Here is a 20,235-nt window from a genome sequence, read left to right on the forward strand (position 1 = left end):
CGCCCCCGCCCCAGTCCTAGGAGGGAGAAACCAGGGGACCGGCGAGGCCCCGGCTCCGGGCCCCACCCCTCGCTGGCCGGCGAGTCTAGGACTGACAGCCGGCGGCAGCACCCCGCCGCACCATTCATTTCCCGGCCTCCTCCCTCCCCCGCCATTTTCCTTCCTCCGCCTCAGTTTCCCCACCCCCGCCCGTAAGCCCCCTTACCCCGTGCCACAGTCCACCACACAGGCCGGCAGCCGTCCCGCCATCTTCCTCCTCGCCTGCTGCTGCTGCTGCCGCCGTCTGCTCCGTGCTGCTAGGGGCCAGAGATTGGCGGCGGGAGACAGGCGCTATCTGACCATCCACAGCCGGGCCGCCTTCACCGTCCGGGGGGTAGCCGGGAAGCCGAAGCAGTAGCAAGAAAGCAGCAGGCTCGATCAGCGGCTATCACTTCCGCAACCCAAGCAGGCAGGCAGTCCCCGCCCTGCCCCGCCGCGGCCTCCTCCCCCTCTCTCTTCCCTCCTCCCCACTCCTGCCCCCACCCTACAACTTCTTCCCCTCACGCCGCCTTTCCCCGGGAAGCCAAGATGGCCGCCGGTGCCGACGCCCCGGCCAGGCCAGGCCCAGGCCCCGAGCACTCCCCCTTCCGCTCCGAGCGGGAGGGGCTAGCGAGCATGCGCAATAAGGTGCGTTCGCCTGCGGGGGCTCCGATCCTGAAGTTAGTGAAATCCACTGCGGGTTTTCCAGGAGGGTAGAGACGGAGAAGTCTAGCCGAGCTTCTAGTTCTGCTTCTGAAGCTGGAAGGGGCTTTTCGGTGGTAGCCCTTGGGTTAGTTTCAGTTACTTCTCTGCTAGGTTGAGGAAAGAGTGGAAGCGCCTCCTGCAGCCACGACTATCCTCCAGTGCCTGGGAGAAAACGGCCTAATCGAAAACGTCCGCGGCATGCATCCATTCTTAAAACTTGAGTGGCTGCTTTTCTGGGTGGAAAAGAGCGATATCACACAGGGTGAGCAGTCGGGGAACGGATGAACAAAGGCTTGCACCGTGGCCCTGATGCCTTTGTTCCGAGTTTTATTCAGTTGTACTTGTGCGTTGTTACAGGACTTCAGAATGTAGCCCTGCCCCCCAACCCCCACCTCCCAAGGCCTGAGTCCTGAGGAAGGCAAACCGCCCAGGAATATATTCTGCAAAACTACAAACAGCCTTTATTCAAGGCTTTTGGACTATGACAAAGCTTACCCTCAGGAGTAGTAAGATTCTACTAGCAGGATAATAGAAAGGATTAAGCCCCCCAAAAAAATTTTTTTTAAGTTAAAGACGGAGGCGGGCCGCAGTGGGTCAGGCCTGTAATTTCAATGCTTTGGAAGGCCGAGGTGGGAGGAGAGGATAGCTTGAGGCTAGGAGTTCGAGATCAGTCTGGGCACATAGGGAGACCCCCCCCACCACCATCCCCCCCCAAAAAGAAAAGAAAACTGGAAAGCCTTAAAGAAACCTTTCAAACTTTAGTGTGTGTCAGAATCACCCGAAAGGTTTGTTAAAACAGATTACTGGGCCACACCCCCAGAATTCTCTGACTGGGCTGTCTGAAATAATGCCTGAAAATCTGCGTATCTAATCAGTTCCTACTTCCACTTTAGGACCCTAGAAGGTTAATAGCTTTCCTCTCTACCAGGCTCATCTTACAATAAGCCATTCTGAGTTTGCTAATGTGAAGCTAAAATAAAAATATTCTGTAAAAGGAAGGATGTCTTATTCAGTCCGTGAGATCATCTAACGTGGTATTAAGCTGGCCTGGGGGATGGAATCGGGTGTTTCATTTATTCACTTGACAGGTAAGTATTGCTTACCTACTCTATTATGGCAGGGACTGTGCTGACTCAGTATTCGGTGGGACAAAATAGTTAAGGTCTCGTAGAGTTTGCAGATTAGCGGAAAACAGACAAATTGTGTTAAGAGCAGTAGAAAGGAGAGCTGAGGACTCTGAGAAATGAGGGCAAGGAGTGGGAGAATGGGAGGAAGGTGGAAGGCAGGGAAGGAGTCTGACCAGCTGGTATTTAAAAGCTGAGATGGGAGGAAGAGTCTCCCAGGAGAGTGAACAGCAAGTATCAAGGACCTGAGGCAGGAACAAGCTTGGCATCTTCCACAAGTTGAAAGAAGATCCATATGGTCAAAACGAAAGAGTCAGAGAAGATGCAATGGGAGATGAAGCCTGAGAGATAAGGAAGAGTCAAACAGTGCAAGAATTTGTAGACTGCTCTAAGCATTTTAAAGTTTATCTTAAAAGCAGCTTGATAAAGTAGATTTATGGTAATTGTTTAAAAATAAAAATTAAGCAACTTGACAGGATTTAGGCAAGAAAAAGTTGTGGCTGCTTTGTAGAGAATGGCTCCAGCAGAGTCCAGATTAAATCATACATTGTATGATACGCTGTGTTCCAGAGTTCAGGGATAGAAGTATGTGAGGGTCAGCATCCAGATGGAATCAGGTATGTGCAGAGGAGACTCACTAAAGGGCATCATCATTAATTAGTGTCCAGCATGTCTACAGCTATTCACAAGAGAAGGCTTTTCTTAGAGGTTGTTTTCAAAGAAGTCAAACAACTGGTTTTCTCAGATTTGTTGTCGTTGGTTTCTCCACTACCTTTTAGAAGGTGCTAGATGGGGATTCTTTGCTCCCACTTCTACTATCTGGTAATTAAAGTCCTTTGAGGAAGCATATGCTTGAAGATTGGCTCTGACAGAAAAGACAGATGTGGCTTAGTAAGGGTAGAATAAATGATTGTTTCCAGCAGTTACAAGTAGTAAGTCAGGAGTGAAGAGATCCTACTAAAGAAGTTCCAAGAGCAGAGGTTAATACCCTCGGTCACTTGGGCAGCCCATGCCAGTAACCCTCAAGATGGCTGCCCACACTCTGGCCTTGCACCGTTGTCATGGAAGTCGTTAACTCAAGCAGGGTTGGAAACTAGTGCTTCGAGGTCTAGGCAGGTACTGTTATGAGTGAAGGGGGCCATAAGGAGGGATGGCAATGTGAAGAGCCCACAACCCAACAGAAGGCAGCAGACAACTGTTGCCATGTGGAAATACAGCCCTGGTATTGCCAGAGCCTTTTTTTTTTTCCCAAGAGAAGTCTGAAATCTGCATTTTTATCTTTGGTTACTGTAACGGTTTGAATGTGTTCCCCCAAAGTTCATGTGTAAGAGATACAATTTCCAATGCAACAGTGCTGACAGGTGGGAGCTTTAAGAAGTGATTAGGCCAGGAGGACACTGTCTTCATAAATGGATCACAGGACTGGGTGCCTGATAAAAAGGAGTTTGCCCCCCTTCCCTCTCTCTTGCCCATGTGATGCCTTCCATGGTGTTTTGACACAGCAGGGATGCCTTCACCAGATGATGGCCCTTTGATCTTGGACTTCCCAGCCTCTACAACTATGAAAAATAATTTCTGTTCTTTATAAATTACCCAGTCTCTGATATTCTGTAAGCAGCACAAACTAGACTAAGACAGTAACTAGTTTTTTTCTGCATGTCATATCTGACCTGTGGCCTGCCAGTTTGCATCTTTTGATTTCAGAAGCTACATGTGGTTCAGAAGTTTGTTGCCTTCAAATATGAAGTTCATGTCAGTGCTAAGTACTATCTGTCATTTCCTAGGCATGAGGAGACTGTCACAGTCTCACATAGTCAAGACTGTCCTGTGTTTGTAAAGGCAGTAACTGTTAGAAGCATTTGGAAGCTTTCAATGCTTGTTGAAAACGTCATTGGTGCTTATTCCTCATAATCTTGTCTACCCACTTTGCTTGCTTAAGATCCCTTCTACTTCCTGTTTGCTGCATGCCAACTTGGCCAGCCACTCTGCTCCTGTGGTGGCCCAGCCTTCCTCAGCTGCACATAGCCTTCAGATACACATCCGGCCAAAGCATTTCTGACCACCCTGTTTGCATATGCACCCCCTCCCTGCTTACTCATCTCCAAACACAGAAGCAAAGGATGTCAGACACATTTCATCCTTCATTTCATATTTCTCCCTGATAGCACCTCAGTTTCCTTTCAGTTCAGGTCAACCTGGTGCTTGGTTCTTACCCATTTCCAAACCTGTTCCCAACCTTTCAATCATTTGTGAGTCTTGCAGTACCTTTCTCCTGTGGCTCAAGTAAGCCATAGCAAGTTCCCGTTACTTGCATCAAATTTGAGAAGCCTAAGTGGTACAGAAGCCCGTAGAGTTTAAGTGATTTTTCCCAATATCTTTCTTTTTTTTTTTCTTGAGATGGAGTCTTGCTCTGTTGCCCGGGCTAGAGTGCAGTGGTGCGATCTCGGCTCACTGCAAGCTCCACCTCCTGGGTTCATGCGATTCTCCTGCCTCAGCCTCCTGAGTAGCTGGGACTACAGGCGCCTGCCACCACGCCCGGCTTTTGTGTGTGTGTGTGTGTGTGTGTGTCTGTATATTTTTAGTAGAGACGGGGTTTCACCTTGTTAGCCAGGATGGTCTTGATTTCCTGACCCTATGATCTGCCCGTCTCGGCCTCCCAAAGTGCTGGGATTACAGGTGTGAGCCACCACTTCCGGACTCCAAAATCTTAAAGAAACTAAGGAACAGAGTCTAAACCAAAATCTAGTTCTTACGCCTTTTAGGGGCTCTTTAATTGTAACGACAAATTAGCAAATTGTCTTTGGATCTTAAAAAGTGTCCAGGAAATTCATACCACTCAATTTCCATTATTTTAAGATGAAGAATAGTATTTTAAAAATCAACTTAGGTGTGTACTACAGGGATGACTTTGCAAATTGGCAGATGAACCAGATTCACAGAGAGCATCAATTCAGAGCAGATAAGTGGTCGAGGTACCCCATGCAGCCTAGTGGTCAGAGGGGAGGGACTGATCTTAGCAACTAACTTACTGTGTAGGGAGAGCACCGATTTTATAATCAAAAGACTTGAGTATGAACTCTTTGACTTACTCTGTTTCTTCATCTATAAAATTGACAGGAATATTTAACCTATAGGGTTGTCATAAAGCTTGAATTTTGTAAGAAACCTATTGTAAATTACAGAGTGATTTTATTATGGACAGATCAAGAGGAAAATGGTTTAGTTATAAAGTCATGACTGACTTATTACTTAAACATACAAAATGAAACACAAAAGCTTGTCCTCTTCCCAGGTGTTATCTTGGGGCCCGTGTGCCTACACTTTTGATGCTACCATTGTGCAAAATATTTTTAGAAGCTCTTCTCTAGACTTGCCTTCAAAGCCTACAGCACATTGTTTTAAATGTCTTCACTGGTGGCAGATCTTGCCCTTTGTGAGTAGATTTCATTTTCAGGATTGGCCAAAAGTCATTTGTTCAGAGCCAAGTCCAGTAAGTAAATGGCTTATCAACTAGGGTTGTGTTTTATCAGAAGTTTTATGTGACTATAAGTAAAACTGGTTTTCTTATTTGACTTATAAACTGCCTCTACCCTGGTTTTAAAATGCAGTTCTAGAATATTTTATTCAGTGGCCACATCCCTGGGTACTATAGACTGAATGTCTGTGTTCTCTCATCCCCCCACCAATTCATATGTTGAAATTCTAACCCCCAGGGTGATGGTATTAGGAAGTGGGGCCTTTGAGAAGTGATTAGGTCATGAGGGCTGACCCCTCATGAATAGGATTAGTTCCCTTTTAAAAGAGACCCCAAAGAACTGCCTTACCCCTTCCACTGTGTGAGGACACAAGAAGACAGCCATCTATGAACTGGAAAGCAGCCCTTCACCAAAGGTGCATCTGCTCACATCTTGATCTTAGACATCTCAGCTTGCAGAGCTATGAGAAATAAATTTCTACAGTGTGTGTTTGTTTGAACTGGAGTCTCACTCTGTCGCCCAGGCTGGAGTCAATGGCTCAATCTTGGCTCACTACAACCTCTGCCTCCTGAGTTCAAGCAATTCTCCTGCCTCAGCCTCCCGAGTAGCTAGGACAACAGATGCACGCTACGAAGGCCTGCTAATTTTTGTAATTTTGGTATAGATGGGGTTTCACCATGTTGACTAGGCTGGTCTCAAACTCCTGAGCTCAAGTGATCCACCTGCATTGGCCTCCCAAAGTGCTGGGATTACAAGTGTGAACCACCACACCCGGCCAAATTTCTATTTTTTACAAAGCCTAAATTTTTATTATGTATAAATAAATTGTTTTTGTATAAGGGATTGAATATCCCTTATCCAAAATGCTTAGGACTACAAATATTTAAGATTTTGGATTTTTTCAGATTTGGGAATATGCACATATACAAAATGAAACATCTTGGGGGTGAGACCCAAGCATAAACACAAAATCATCTATAGTTCATATATGCCTTATACACATAGCCTAAAGGTAATTTTATACAGTATTTTTAATTTGTGTATGAAACAAAATTTGTATATAAGTGTTTACGTGTAGCATTTTCCATTTGTGGTGTCATGTCGGTGCTCAGAAGATTTTAGATTTTGAAACAGTTTGGATTTTGGATTTTCAGATTGGTGATGCTCCACTAGGGATACTTTGTTATAGCAGTCTGAACAAGCCAAGACGCTGGGATAAAAATAGTCATTATATGCTTGATTTCATTGAAAAAATATATATATGTATATGTATGTATACATATATATATATATTTTGAGACGGAGTCTTGCTCTGTCGCTCAGGCTGGAGTGCAGTGGCGTGATCTAGACTCATTGCAACCTCCGCCTCCCGGGTTCAAGCAGTTCTCCTGTCTCAGCCTCCCAAGTAGCTGGGATTACAGACATGTACCACCACGCCTGGCTAATTTTTGTATTTTTAGTGGAGACGGGGTTTCACCATGTTGGCCGGGCTGATCCCGAACTCCTGACCTCAAATGATCCACCCGCCTCGTCTTCCCAAAGTGCTGAGATTACAGATGTGAGCCTCCGCACCCAGCCTGAAAATATATTTCACAGAGCGATAATGTCTGTACAACATTTGAAATGAGGTGAGATTCTGTGGGATAGAATCCTAATCCCCTCACTGCCTGTAAAGTATGAATAGTTTCAATTTTGACTCTCAGTTTGAAAGAGAAGTTATGCCCTATCTCCCTTGTCTCTCACACACACACACACACACACTTGCGCAAACATATACACTTCCTGTTATATATAAAAATGGATGACAAATCTCTAGTATCCAATAAAATCCATACCCCTTTTTTGGGACCTACAAAGTCCCCCATGATCTGGTGCCCACCTCAGTGTTCAGCTTGTCTCATCTTCACCCCCGTTCCATTAAGCTGCATTAACCTTCTTGTTGCTGTGCACACCCACCAGGCTGTTCCCACCTGCGTCCACTCCCCGCACTTCTCCACCAGTCATCAATTAATCCAGAATCACTTGCCTCCTCAGAGAAGCCTTTCCTGACCACCCAATGTATAGTAGCCTGTCTCACTGTCTCCCCCGTCACCAAGTGTTAATTCTCTGGGGGAAATGTCTCATTTACTTATTGGTTTGTTTGTTTCTTATCAACTAGGGTTGTCTCTCCCAGTTAGAAAATACTCCCACTGAACTTTGAAGAGAGTCTGGCATGTAATAAGTGCTCAATAAATATCTGTTGAGAGAATAAATGAATCAAATAACAAAAATAAAACTGTAAATTATAAGAAATTAGAAGGGAATTTAGAAAAAAAAGTTTATATAATCTCAAGGTGGGGAGGACTTTCTTAAGTAAAAGAAGAAACCCATAGCCATTAGTGGGAAGATTTGGTTACGTGAGCAATTAAATTCCCACTAACTAAGATACATTTTTAAATTACAGATTAGAAGAGAATATTTTAAAATAGAAAAACTATCCAGAGCTGTATGGAAAATGAACATGCTGATCACTGGTGGAGATGTGAATTGCCACACCCTTCTGGAAAGTTATCTAGCAGTGTCCACTAAAACTTAACATTCACATATATTAGACTTAGAAATTTCATTTTGTTGAATTCTAAAGATATACAAATACGGATGTTGGAGAGATCGTGATTATGAAAGATTTTAAAATCAGAGTATTTAGAAATATATTGTTTGTTCCCAGTGCCACTATGGCCAGGTAAATCGCAGGGGCTTTCTTATCCCAGAAGGCAAGGCTGGATCTTGAGGGGCAACTAGCAATCTCTTCCATCTGTCTGTATTAACCTAGAGAGATATGAAGCAGAGATGGACACTTACTCCTTCTTCCTTAGTAACACCACCTGGATTTTATTCAGATGCAGTGTACCCAGCCAAAAGACTACATTTCTCAATCTCCATTGTAGCTGGATGTGGCTGTGTGATCAAGTTATGACCAATGAGATATAAGTAGAAGTAGCTGGGCCAGGCACAGTGGCTCACACCTGTAATCCCAGCACTTTGGGAGGCCAAGGCAGGAGGATCACTTGCACTCAGGAGTTGGAAACTGCAGACTAGCCTGGAGAACATAGTGAGACCTTGTCTCTACACAAAATGAAAAGATTAGCTGGGTATGGTGGCGTGTGCCTGTGGTTCCAGCTACTTGGGAGGCAGAGATGGAAGGATCACTTTAGCCCAGGAGATTGAGGCCTCAGCGAGCCATGATCATGCCACTGTACTCCAGGCTGGGTGACAAGAGCAAAACCCTGTCTCTCAAAAAAAAAAAAAAAAAAAAAAGCTGGGTGGAACATCTGGCAAACATCTTTAAAGAAGGCTGACTCAATTAGGAGGGGCACCATTTTGTTTCTTGCCCTCCACCCTTCTTCCTGCCTGAAACAGGTAAGGTAACTACAGCTCTTTGGCCATTATGGATGACAAGCTGACCTTGAGATTGGAAGCCATGTCCTGTGAAAGATAACGAGAAGGAGCCCAGGTACCTTGTGACACTGGAGTGTCATATTAGCCCTGGACTACCCACCTCCAGACTTATTTTGTATGACAGAAAAATAAACCCTTAGTGTTTAAGCCATTATAATTTGTCATTTTTGGTTATATGCAACTGAATCAAATACTAATTGATAATACCATGTTATAATGTTAAATATAAAAACTAAGTTGCTAAGTAATGCCAGAAGAATATAAACTCAAATAAATGTGTATAGGTAATAGGCCAGTAATACAGAAAGGTGGATGAGTGACAGTATAAATAGTAGGGATACAGAGGACATATTGAATTGGAAAGCCCCTGCAACATTAATAATATTATTACCATGTGGCCATGTGGATTGAGATCTTCCAGTTTTTCATGTTAAATTTCCCCGATGTTCTGCAAGCAAAACATTTTCCCAGCTGTATCTACACTGCAGCCTATCAGTTTGTGACTTTTGATTTGTAGTATGGTCTAATATTTAGAAAATGAAATAAAAGGGAGAAGGATAGAAGGGAGAAAAGAAGGAGGGGTGGACCAGCACTTTGGGAGGCCGAGGTGGGTGGATTACGAGGTCAGGAGTTCGAGAGCAGCCTGGACAACGTGGTGAAACCCCATCTCTACTAAAAATACAAAAATCAGCTGGGCGTGGTGGCCTATGCCTGTAATCTCAGCTACTCGAGAGGTTGAGGCAGGAGAATCGCTTGAACTTGGGAAGCGGAGGTTGCCGTCAGCCAAGATGGTGCCATTGCACTCCAGCCTGGGTGACAGAGCGAGACTCATCTCAAAAAAAAAAAAAAAAAAAAGTTATTGTCTGCTGTATGTTAAACTGGGAGTCTAATATATAAACATGTGACCTTGCCAGTTAGGAGAAAATCCAGGAAATGGTACAAACGGTACCTTGATTTTTTTCTTCCTCATCTCAATCTAAAACTGCAGTTTATTCCAGTGTGATGAGAAGAAATTGGACTGAGAATCCTTTTTTTTTAATGAGGCATCCATTTTCATCCTTCGATGAAATTGACAACTTGTGACAATTCTCACTTTCTGGAACAAGTCTCGTAATTATAGAAGAAGCTAATGATGATAATATAATAAATTATAAATTATTTGACTGTTTTCAGTTTATCCAAAGGAAGTTTATCAAACTTTCTCCTCATACTTTCTGCTCCACCCCACCCCCCCAGCCCCTGATGCACACGCTGTGCCCTCACAGCAGTTATGCCTAGAGAATTATGATCCTTAAATAGCAGCCAATTGTTCTTAAATAGCAGTCAGTTGTTCTAGCAGTGTATCAGTTAGATATTCCAGAATATTTCACAAAATAATAATTTTGCAGATGGAACATTATAGCTCCGTAGTCTAGCAAATGAGGGAACTAGGATACAGAGAAATTAAGTGACTTAAGATCTCACAACAAACTAGTGAAGTACTTCTACATAAATATATCTCTAGATACTCATAGAAGGTAAAAGCTACATTGAAAATTCACACAACTCTTCTGGAAAATAGCAAATTCAATGATGCTATGAAGTCTGGCATAATATTCTAGTGGTCAAGACACTTTGGGTAGTAAATGAGAGAAGCCAAATTCAAATCAGGCTAAGAATAAAAAGAAATTTTTTTCTTTCAAGTGGTTGGAGCTCAAGTAAGTGTAAATTCCAGGGGATAAATTGGATTCAGGCATAGCTGGATGCAAAGACTCAAAAATGGCATCAGAATCTGCCTCTCTTTCTCTCTTGGTGTTGCTTGCCACTGTGTTGTCTTCATTCTCAGGTAGCTTTACTCACACAGTGGCAACAATGGCTTATGTCCTAATGGTTCATCAACCACAGGGCAGAGTACACTTTTCCTCAGTGGTCCAAGCAAAACTCCTGGGACTGACTCTCACTGGCTTACTTGGATCAGGTGTCCTGCCGGAGCACAACACTGTAACTCCAGGTGGCCAAACTTGAATCTCATACCGCATGCCTACCACCAGCGCCACTAAAGAACCACATGGACAGAAGGGGAGGAGTGATTACAAAAGGAAAAATAAATGTTTATTACCCAGAGAGGGATAATGAATGTAAGGCAAGCAAAAACAAGGAAAAAAAGTCCATTAAAAAATTCCTATTTACACTCACATTGAACTGTAAACTAATGCAATTAAGAGTCTCATTTCTTGCTTAGTGGTTAGGGATTTATATTTCTTTAAAAAAATACTACCAACACTAAGTAAGGGGATACTGTAAAAGACGACAACAAATAATATGCAATGAAAAAAACTGTGGGCTTTGAAAAAAAAAAAAAAGATGTACTGTGAGTGTGTGTTTATTATATTGTTAGCCCATAAATGAACGCAAAGGCAAATGAAAATTAAAAACACTGGACATCTGCCAAACATTACATTAATCTCAATGTTTGATGATTCCATCAATCCTGCACTGGGGAAAGCAGTCATTATGTTTTTGTGGTAGCATTTGTTTATTTTGGTTTCCATATCATCTCAAATGCTGATGAGCTTGTGCTAGCTACACGTGGATAGTATTTTATTAAAAGGCATATATTTAGTTCATAAAGAGAAGTCGTCTCATACACAGCCAGTTCCTTATCATAACTAGCATTCTCTTCATTCATTTGTCCTTTCATTCATTCGTTTATATTATGTGCCAGTTAGGAACTAGGAACAAGGCTAGACTCTAAGGAGATGACTAATTTGCAGCCCCACCCTTTGAAGTCAAAGTACAGTAAAGGGAAACAGACAAGTAAAAATTCAAGTACACCATGACAAGTGATTAACACAGGGCTTGAGAAGCAGAGGAGGACTCTAACTTAGAGATCAGAGAAAGCTTCAAAGATGGCTTAGGGAATGCTCTCCAGGGTGGAAAGGAGGTTAAAGGCAATTCTAGAGAAAATAACATGCAATGACACAGAGACTTAAAAGAACCCTGGGTGTTTAAGAAATGGGTTACAACTCTGGCTATGACATAGGGTGTGTACAGGGGAAGAGTTGATGTGAATGACTTTGTGTGCTAAGTTTGGACTTTGCCTTGTAATTCTAAAACTCCCTCAGCTAGAACCAGACTGACAGTAAAGAACCATCTGGATAACTTGTTAAAAATACAGATTGCTCAGACCTCACTTCTAGAAATTTTGATTCACAGGAATCTGTGTTTAAAAAAAAAAAAATTCCAGCTGGGCTCAGTGGCATGCACCAATAATCTCAGCTACTTGGGAGACTGAGTCCAGAGGATCACACGAGGTCAGGAGTTTGAAACCAGCCTGAGAAATACAGCAAGACGTCGTCTAAAAAAATGAAAAATTTCCTATGTAATTCTGGAGCACATCCAAGTTTGAGAACCACGGTATGTAGGAAATGAGGAACTGTCAAAGGGTCTTGGGAAAAATAATGACATACTTTGGAAAGAGAGGCCAGGCACGATGGCTCACTCCTAGAATCCCAACACTTTGGGAGGCCAAGGCGGGTGGATCACCTGAGATCAGGAGTTCGAGACCAACTTGGCCAATATGGTGAAACCCCGCCTCTACTAAAAATACAAAAATTAGCTGGACTTGGTGGTGTGCACCTGTAATCCCAGCCTTTAGGGAGGCTGAGGCAGGAGAATCACTTGAACATGGGAGACAGAGGTTGCAGTGAGCCGAGATCATGCCATTGCACTCCAGCCTGGGCAACAGAGCAAGACTCCGTCTCAAAAAGAGAGAGAGAGAGACAGCCCTTTTTTCCAGTGGCGAATTGCTTTACAGCATGTCAAAACAGGAGACGGGGAGACCTGATAAGAGAGTGTGTGACAGAACAAGTCAGAAATGGTGAGCACCTGCACTGTTGCAGAGGCAGTGGGGGTGGAGAGGAGGCAAATGTTCAGAGGTATTTCTGAGAAATGTAATCCACAGGACCAGATGATCTGTTTGATGTGAAAAAGTGAAAAGGGGTGGATTTTAGTTTGCAAAGGGTGCCCTTGAGAACTGGAAGTGACAGGTAAGCAGGAAGCGTGGCTACGTGTACAACAGCTGAATGTTAGCTCAAGGTGGGAGACCAGGCTGGAGCTTGCCATGGCAGAAGGCCAAGGCTTGGGGTTTGGCTAGCCAAGAGCCAGAGGCTCAGATCTGGGAACCCTGAGGTTGCAGGCTTGCTGACTACCCTTTGCCTGGGGACACATCCCCTTTGTTGTACCTGTGGCTTCATGCCAGTAGTCATCTCTCATAACCCTGTAGTTAGGTTTGGTTTTTTTCTTTGTTTTGTTTTGTTTTTTGAGACAGGGTCTCACTCTCTCACCCAGACTGGAATGCAGTGTCGTGATCTCAGCTCACCACAACGTCCGCCCCAGGCTCAAGAGATGCCTCAGCCTCAGCCTCCTGAGTAGCCGGGATTACAGGTGCACACACTACCACCTGGCTAATTTTTGTATTTTTAGTAGAGACAGGGTTTTACCATGTTGGCCAGGCTGGTCTCGAACTCCTTGACCTCAGGTGATCTACCCACCTCGGCCTCCCAAAGTGGTGGGATTACAGGTGTGAGCCACCGTGCCCAGCCCCTGTAGTTAGGTTTTATCTCTAGTCTATATAACTCCCTGAAGCCAGAACTATGGTTTATCTGTATGTTCTCAGACCCCAGCCTAGTGCTGACACATATTTGATACTCACTAATAATTTCTAGGTGAATGAATTTTATTAATTTCCTAGATAATTACAGCTACCACAGCCTCATTATATCCGAATAGTCCTTTGGCCTCATTTTTTGTGATAATTATATACATTTGTATTTCTGTAATTCTACATGCTTCCATTATTACTTTCCAAAATTCACATTTTTGTGATGAATAAGAGAATAAGCAAAAGACATTCCTTTCTCCCAAACATTAATTACTGCAAGATGCCTGTATAATTAGTGAAACAGGCATCTCCTACACGTGCTAATTTAGATTCCACCAAAAAGTGCTTGATTAGCAACAAAAAAAATTTTTAAATGTTTCAATTGAATTAATTTAAAACAAGGAATAATTTTCAATTTAGTTACCCAGACAAGTTGTATGGATCCAGAGAGATTATTTTTAAATAAGGTGTTATGGACCAGGCACGGTGGCTCACACCTATAATCCCAGCACTTTGGGAGACCGAGGCGGGTGGATCACCTGAGGTCAGGAGTTTGAGGCCAGCCCAGCCAACATGGTGAAACCCCGCCTCTACTAAAGTTACAAAAAATTAGCTGGGCGTGGTGATGCATGCCTGTAATCCCAGCTACTTGGGAGGCTGAGTCAGGAGAATCGCTTGAACCCAGGAGGCAGAGGTTGCAGTGAGCTGAGATGGCACCACTGCACTCCGACCTGGGCAACAAGAGCAAAGCTCTGTCTCAAAATAAATAAATAAATAAATAAATAAATAAATAATAAAGTGTTATGATCATGTCTAAAGTATCTGTGTGTCTTTTTCACATGTGACATTACATTGAATAAATTAGAGAAGCTTTACTCAAGCCCCAAAGTAGTCACTACGATGAATGATAAGTCATACAAGGAAGAAAATGTAAGACAAGTAAGTGTCAAGGGCCGGGCGCGGTGGCTCAAGCCTGTAATCCCAGCACTTTGGGAGGCCGAGACGGGCGGATCACGAAGTCAGGAGATCGAGACCATCCTGGCGAACACGGTGAAACCCCGTCTCTACTAAAAAATACATAAAAACTAGCCGGGCAAGGTGGCGGGCGCCTGTGGTCCCAGCTACTCGGGAGGCTGAGGCAGGAGAATGGCGTAAACCCGGGAGGCGGAGCTTGCAGTGAGCTGAGATCTGGCCACTGCACTCCAGCCTGGGCGACAGAGCGAGACTCCATCTCAAAAAAAAAAAGACAAGTAAGTGTCTTCACTGTGTATATGGTTTTGTTCTGTTCATGGATTGGATGATTCCTTTTTCATTAACTTTTCCGTTTTCTTTGCCTTTCTTGCAGATAAGTGCCCTCTGAGTTAGCCAAACAGGAATGTACTGTTTATATAGAGATTTCAAATCAGCAGAAAATTCAAATAGCTATAACTTTTCTTTATAGTCCATCATGAGAAAGAGTAACAACAAGTAAGCAAGCTAATTATCAGCTATTTCAGTAGTTTCGTTTTTTTTTTTTTTTTTTTTTTTTGAGACAGAGTCTCGATAGGCTGGACAGCAGTGGCCCAATGTCAGCTCTCTGCCACCTCTGCCTCCTGGGTTCAAGCAATTCTTCTGCCTCAGCCTCCTGAATAGCTGGGACTACAGGTGCACGCCACCACGTCCAGCTAATTTTTGTATTTTTAGTAGAGACGGGGTTTCACCATGTTGGCCAGGATGGTCTCCATCTCTTGACCTTGTGATCCACCTGCCTCGACCTTCCAAAGTGCTGGGATTATGGGCGTGAGCCACCGTGCCTGACTTTTTTTTTTTTTTTTTAGTAGGATTTTGTTCTGTCACCTCCTGCCTCAGCCACCTCAAGTGCTGGGATTACAGGCATGAGCCACTGCACCCTGGCAGCTGTTCCTAAATACAATTTCCAAGCAGACGTGAGCATTAACTTGCTTTGGAGAACAACAACAACAACAAAAAAACGTAGCTAAGATATTGGCAAAAACTAAGAAAATGTCTTTTTTGGATTCTCATGTCTACATTTCAGCCTATTATTTGGAATGAATTCCTACAAGTGCATAATGAATTGTGCCACTCTAAGCCTATTGACTGTTTGTTACTTCCTTGTGTGTGTTGATGTTCTGTTTCCTGGATATGGCTGAATTATCCTGAAAAATCTATAACTTCCTGTTTCCTTGATCTCCAGGAGACTGTTTTATGCTTCTCTACTCATATATATGATGTTCATATACTAGTCTCTTGTATTATTGACTCCACTCCTGTTTATGACCCGCTTCCTGTATGCAATACCCGTCATACCTCATTGGCTTTGCCGACCCCCTGGTTCTGGCTTCTCTGACCTGCCTTCGTCTTTTGCTATCCCAAACCACGTATAACATATTGTGTGCTAGGCTTAATGTGCTGGTCATTTGCCTGCTTGCTCTCAGATTCATTCATTTTTGTCCTTCTCTTACTCTGTCTATATCACAGGAAGCTGATTCCTGCCAACTGCATTTCCTGGGCTCATTTAACCATGCCCAGAATGAATTAGGACAATGAAAGATAAGGAGATAAAGTAGGAGCACTGGTAGAATAAGAGGAGGAGCCAACATATCTTCTCCCCTCTGATTCAGACAATTTCTCCACCATCACCTTCTTCACAATGGCCACTTTTCCTCTGCAATTGCGGTTCTTCTTCCCTGGCAGTGGGTCCAGGGCTTTGTTAACTCAGCTCCTCCCCAGTCCTAGAGGTAGATGGTAGAGGCTTCCTGCTATTACTACTCTCTGGGGTTCCCCTTCTTCTCCAGTTTGACTTTCCAGCCATTCCAACTCCTTTGTAACTAGTTCCTAGTATTAAAGTCACTGAACTACCTGACTTGGGCCCTGATGTTTGAGTGGACCCCACCTGACACACTGAGGCTGACAATACTTGGCAAGTTGTTAGGCAAAGAGCAGAACAATTATCATAATCTTAGAAGCATTCATGTAGGTATTACAAGGCTCACATCTCCAAAACGTCCAGTGGAGACATGAAATAATTAATGAATATGTTACTGAAAATACACAGTACATAGTGAGAGTCATTTTAAATTTTTTAAAAGCCACTTTCATTTCGTTCATTCTTTAGTAATCCCCCATCAATAGAAAAACCATGGGGGAAAGGAGCAGAGTGTACAAAGAATGATGGCCACACTGAGCCCAGAATAGCTCCAAGTGGATTTGCCTGCACAAAAGAAAGATGTAATCAGCACCCAGAGTAGGTAGCAAAGCACAGTCAACACTGCTGTTCCTCTCAAGACCCCTGCTGCTCTCCCTCCAGAAACATACTCGCTGTCTGCATTAATTTGATCTTCTCATGACGTGAAAGCATCAATTATAAGTCGTATAATAAGCTTAATATATATAAAAGAGTCCAGGGCAGTTGTCAGTGGCCTAAATGACTAAGGAGTGACCCATCTTTTGAGACAAGCTTTGAAAAAATCAGACTTCTGTGCTCTGTAAAGGGTTTTGTGGTTTTATGACCTTGGGCAAGATCCAGTTCATCATGTCTAGCTTCTAAATAAATCTTCCTTTGGTTTTTTTGAAATGGAACAGAACTACGAGTCACAAGAGGGATTCATTTTATTATTTAAACAAAATAAACACATGGAAATGCATGGTTTAAGGAACCATGCGTTTGCTAAGACTGCTATAACAAAGTACCACACACTGGATGATGGCTCAATGAGAGAAACTCATTGTCCCCAGCTCTGGAGGCTAGAAGTCTGAAATTCAGGTGTCAGGAGAGTTGGTTCTTTCAGAGGACCGAAGGAGAATCTGTTCTACGCGACTCTCCCAGCTTCTAGTGGTTTGCTGGCAATCTTTGGCATTCCTAAGCTTCTGCTACATCATTCCAATCTCTGACTTCATCTTCACTAGCACTCTCCCTATGTGTGTGTCTGTATTTGTGGTTAAATATCCCCTTTTTTATAAAGATACCAGTTGTATTGAATTAGGACCCACTCTAGTGATTTTATTTTAACTTACCTCTGTAAATATCCCATCTCCAAATAAGGCCACATTCTGAGGTACTGGGGGTTACGACTCCAACGTATCTTTTTGCGGAGAAGAGAACACAGTTCAACTGATAATGAGCCATTTATAGAGATCAGCTCTCTATCTGTTTCTGACTCTTCTTTCCATACCTGCCCACCCATTTCTCTCCACATTGTCTCTTAACAGAACCTGTGGTCTGGAAAACATCTGGTCAACTTATTCACACTGAGGAGTAAGTGGCCAAAACTGCCTTTGTCTGTCCGTAGTATACAGTGGTTCAAAAGGATAAAAATAATGATAGGAAACTGTTATATTTTATATGTTATCTCTCCTGGAAATATCTGCATTTTAACAAATTACAAAGAGTTATACCCATTTCTCATTATAAGTCACAAAACTTGGAGTTATGAGTAAAAGCTTGCTAAGCAACCATTGATTTTCATTGTAATTAACAGAAAAACTGCATTGGCTATTAACAGAAAGATAAAAGTGAGTCCCAGTTTGGTGATACAATGGTATGCACTCATAAGTCTCTACTTAAGATTACCAGAAACCAGGTGCAGTGGCTCATGCCTGTAATTTCAGCACTTTGGGAGACCAAAGTAGGAGGATTGCTTGAGCCCAGAAGTTCGAGACCAGCCTGGAAAACATAGTAAGACCCTCTCTCTACAAAACATAAAAAAATTAGCTGGGTGTGGTGATGCATGTGTGGGGGCCCTAGTTACTGGGGAGGCTACAGTGGGAGAGCCTGGGAGATCGAGGCTGCAGTAAACCGTGATCAAGCCACTGCTCTCCAGCCTAGGTGACAGAGTGAGACTCTATCTCAAAAAAAAAAAAAATATGTTACTATAAATTTCTTCTTTACCAGTAGTAAAAGATACAAGCATGCCTGAAGGAGCTGCAAACACAGCTGCTGACATATCATCAGTATTATTTCATAAGTGGTTCAGAGGCTATGAAATTAGCAATACATTTAAACCACTTGAGCCAACCATGGCTTCCTCAGAGGGCCGGCCCCTCCAAAAATGCATGCAGGAGCCATTTCTGTACCCAATAAAATAATTTTTTTACCTCAAGAATGTGGGATATGAGAGCACAGTTATCATATTTTTTAAAACTTAATCCAAGGGACTCTAAGAACTAAAAACCATGATGGAAAAGTTCACTTCAGGTATTATGATCTAAAATACAGTCAATTCTCATTATTCATGATAGTTATAGTTTATAAAGTTGCTGTAAACATTGAATTAGTGAATAATGAACCATTGCTCTTAAAGGAAATACAGATTTAGGTTTTTGCAAGCTTCTGGTCACGACATTTTTGCCAACCAAACATATAACCTTGTTTTATGTGTATTTCTGTTTAAAAACACTTTAGCATATATTGTTGATTTGTTAACATTGAACCCACAGCTGATAGCACCATAACTCATGCCTGAGTGAAACTGATCCAACACACATATTTTCTCTGTAAGGTACATCATAGCCTTCTCGTGCTTAAGAATCCTAGGCAGCACTTAGCACTATACTTGTTGGCAATTTTAAACAGCAAAGTCACCACCAAGAAGAACAAAAGTGTGAAAAACATGATACTAAATAAACAGGAAAAGGATACACATATAGTAAGAAAGCTGAAGTGGGAAGGCAGAGTGTTGCTTTGTTGAAATTCAGATGGGAATGTGTACAATCAACAACTCAATTTTTTTTTCTTTTCTGTGCATGTCTGCCAATGATCACAAAAGTGCTGTGGGTATTTATTTGGGGGCTACAAATAAATTTTAATGAGTACGAGAATTTGCAGATATGAAAGGCATGAGAAATGAGATTTGACTGTACGTCACCCTGGCTTCTATTACCTATAAACCAAAAAATTAATTAATGAATTAATTAATTAAAAAGAGGACTTTATTTGCCTAGCCGAGTGGGTTACATTTACACTCCATATTTGTAATTTGTCATGTGAGACCTCAAAGGATGTTGGATAAGTGTAGTTAATGTCCAAGCCCTGCTGCTGATTATCTGAGTGAACTTGGTCAAAGGGACTGGTTTTCCGTGGGTCTCCTCTTATTATTCATAAACTGATCGTCTTGGACTACTACACACACACACACACACACATAAATATACACAAATTATCATCAAACTTTTCAAATCCAACACTCATATCCAATACTCACATTTTAAAATACTCAAAAATCAGGAAAATATATAAGAAATAGTACTCTAGACAGCGATATGATAGGACTTTTTTGCTGTATTTTTATACCTTTTGGTTTTTGAACTGTGAGAATATATTACCTTTTTAGAAATTATTATTATTATTATTAATTATTTTGAGACAGAGTCTCACTCTGTCACCCAGGCTGGAGTGCAGTGGCATAATCTTGGCTCACTGCAGCCTCTGCCTCCCAGGTTCAAGTGATTCTCCTGCCTCAGCCTCCTGGGTAGTTGGGATTACAGGTGCCTGCCACCATACCTGGGTAATTTTTGTATTTTTAGTAGGGATGGGGTTTTGCCATGTTGACCAGGCTGGTTTCAAACTCCTGACCTCAGGTGATCTGCCCACCTCAGCCTCCCAGAGTGCTGGGATTTCAGGCATGAGCCACCGTGCTCAGCCCCTTTTTAGACATTAAACTTTAAAGGGAAGAAGAAAGAGGAGGAGGAGGAGGAGTCAAGAGGAGGAGGAAAAAGAAGGAGAGGGAGAAGAAAGAAAACCCCTAATAGGCATTTTGCCTTCTGTATGGTAGGGAGCAGGGATTTTAAGCTCAGGTTATTCTATGACCATTAGACAACAAGGGTGTACATATTT

The 20,235-nt window shown here is 42.7% G+C and overlaps 1 protein-coding gene and 1 long non-coding RNA gene across 7 annotated transcripts in view; one reads left to right on the forward strand and one right to left on the reverse strand.

Annotated features, from left to right (window-relative positions):
* The window catches only part of ACTR3 (actin related protein 3), a 74,929-nt gene extending 74,338 nt beyond the window's left edge, over window positions 1–591 (reverse strand). For both annotated transcript variants that reach the window (XM_017947906.3, XM_021923526.2), the window contains exon 1: window positions 206–591. In XM_017947906.3, coding sequence (XP_017803395.1) covers window positions 206–249 — 44 coding nt within the window. In that variant the 5' untranslated portion in view covers window positions 250–591. The remainder of the gene's footprint in view (window positions 1–205) is intronic.
* LOC116269143 overlaps window positions 1–20,235 on the forward strand; it is a 35,524-nt gene that overhangs the window by 701 nt on the left and 14,588 nt on the right. For 2 of the 5 annotated variants that reach the window (XR_004176492.1, XR_004176491.1), the window contains exon 1: window positions 619–1,811. The exons of 1 other annotated variant lie outside the window; for it this stretch is intronic. This is a non-coding gene — a long non-coding RNA (uncharacterized LOC116269143). Of the gene's footprint in view, window positions 1–618; window positions 1,812–17,612; window positions 17,659–20,235 lie in introns of those variants that run through there. 2 more of the 5 variants (XR_004176490.1, XR_004176489.1) reach the window with 2 other exon arrangements.

The sequence above is a fragment of the Papio anubis genome, chromosome 10 (genome assembly GCF_008728515.1).
Source record: "Papio anubis isolate 15944 chromosome 10, Panubis1.0, whole genome shotgun sequence".
Classification (NCBI taxonomy): Eukaryota; Metazoa; Chordata; class Mammalia; order Primates; family Cercopithecidae; genus Papio; species Papio anubis.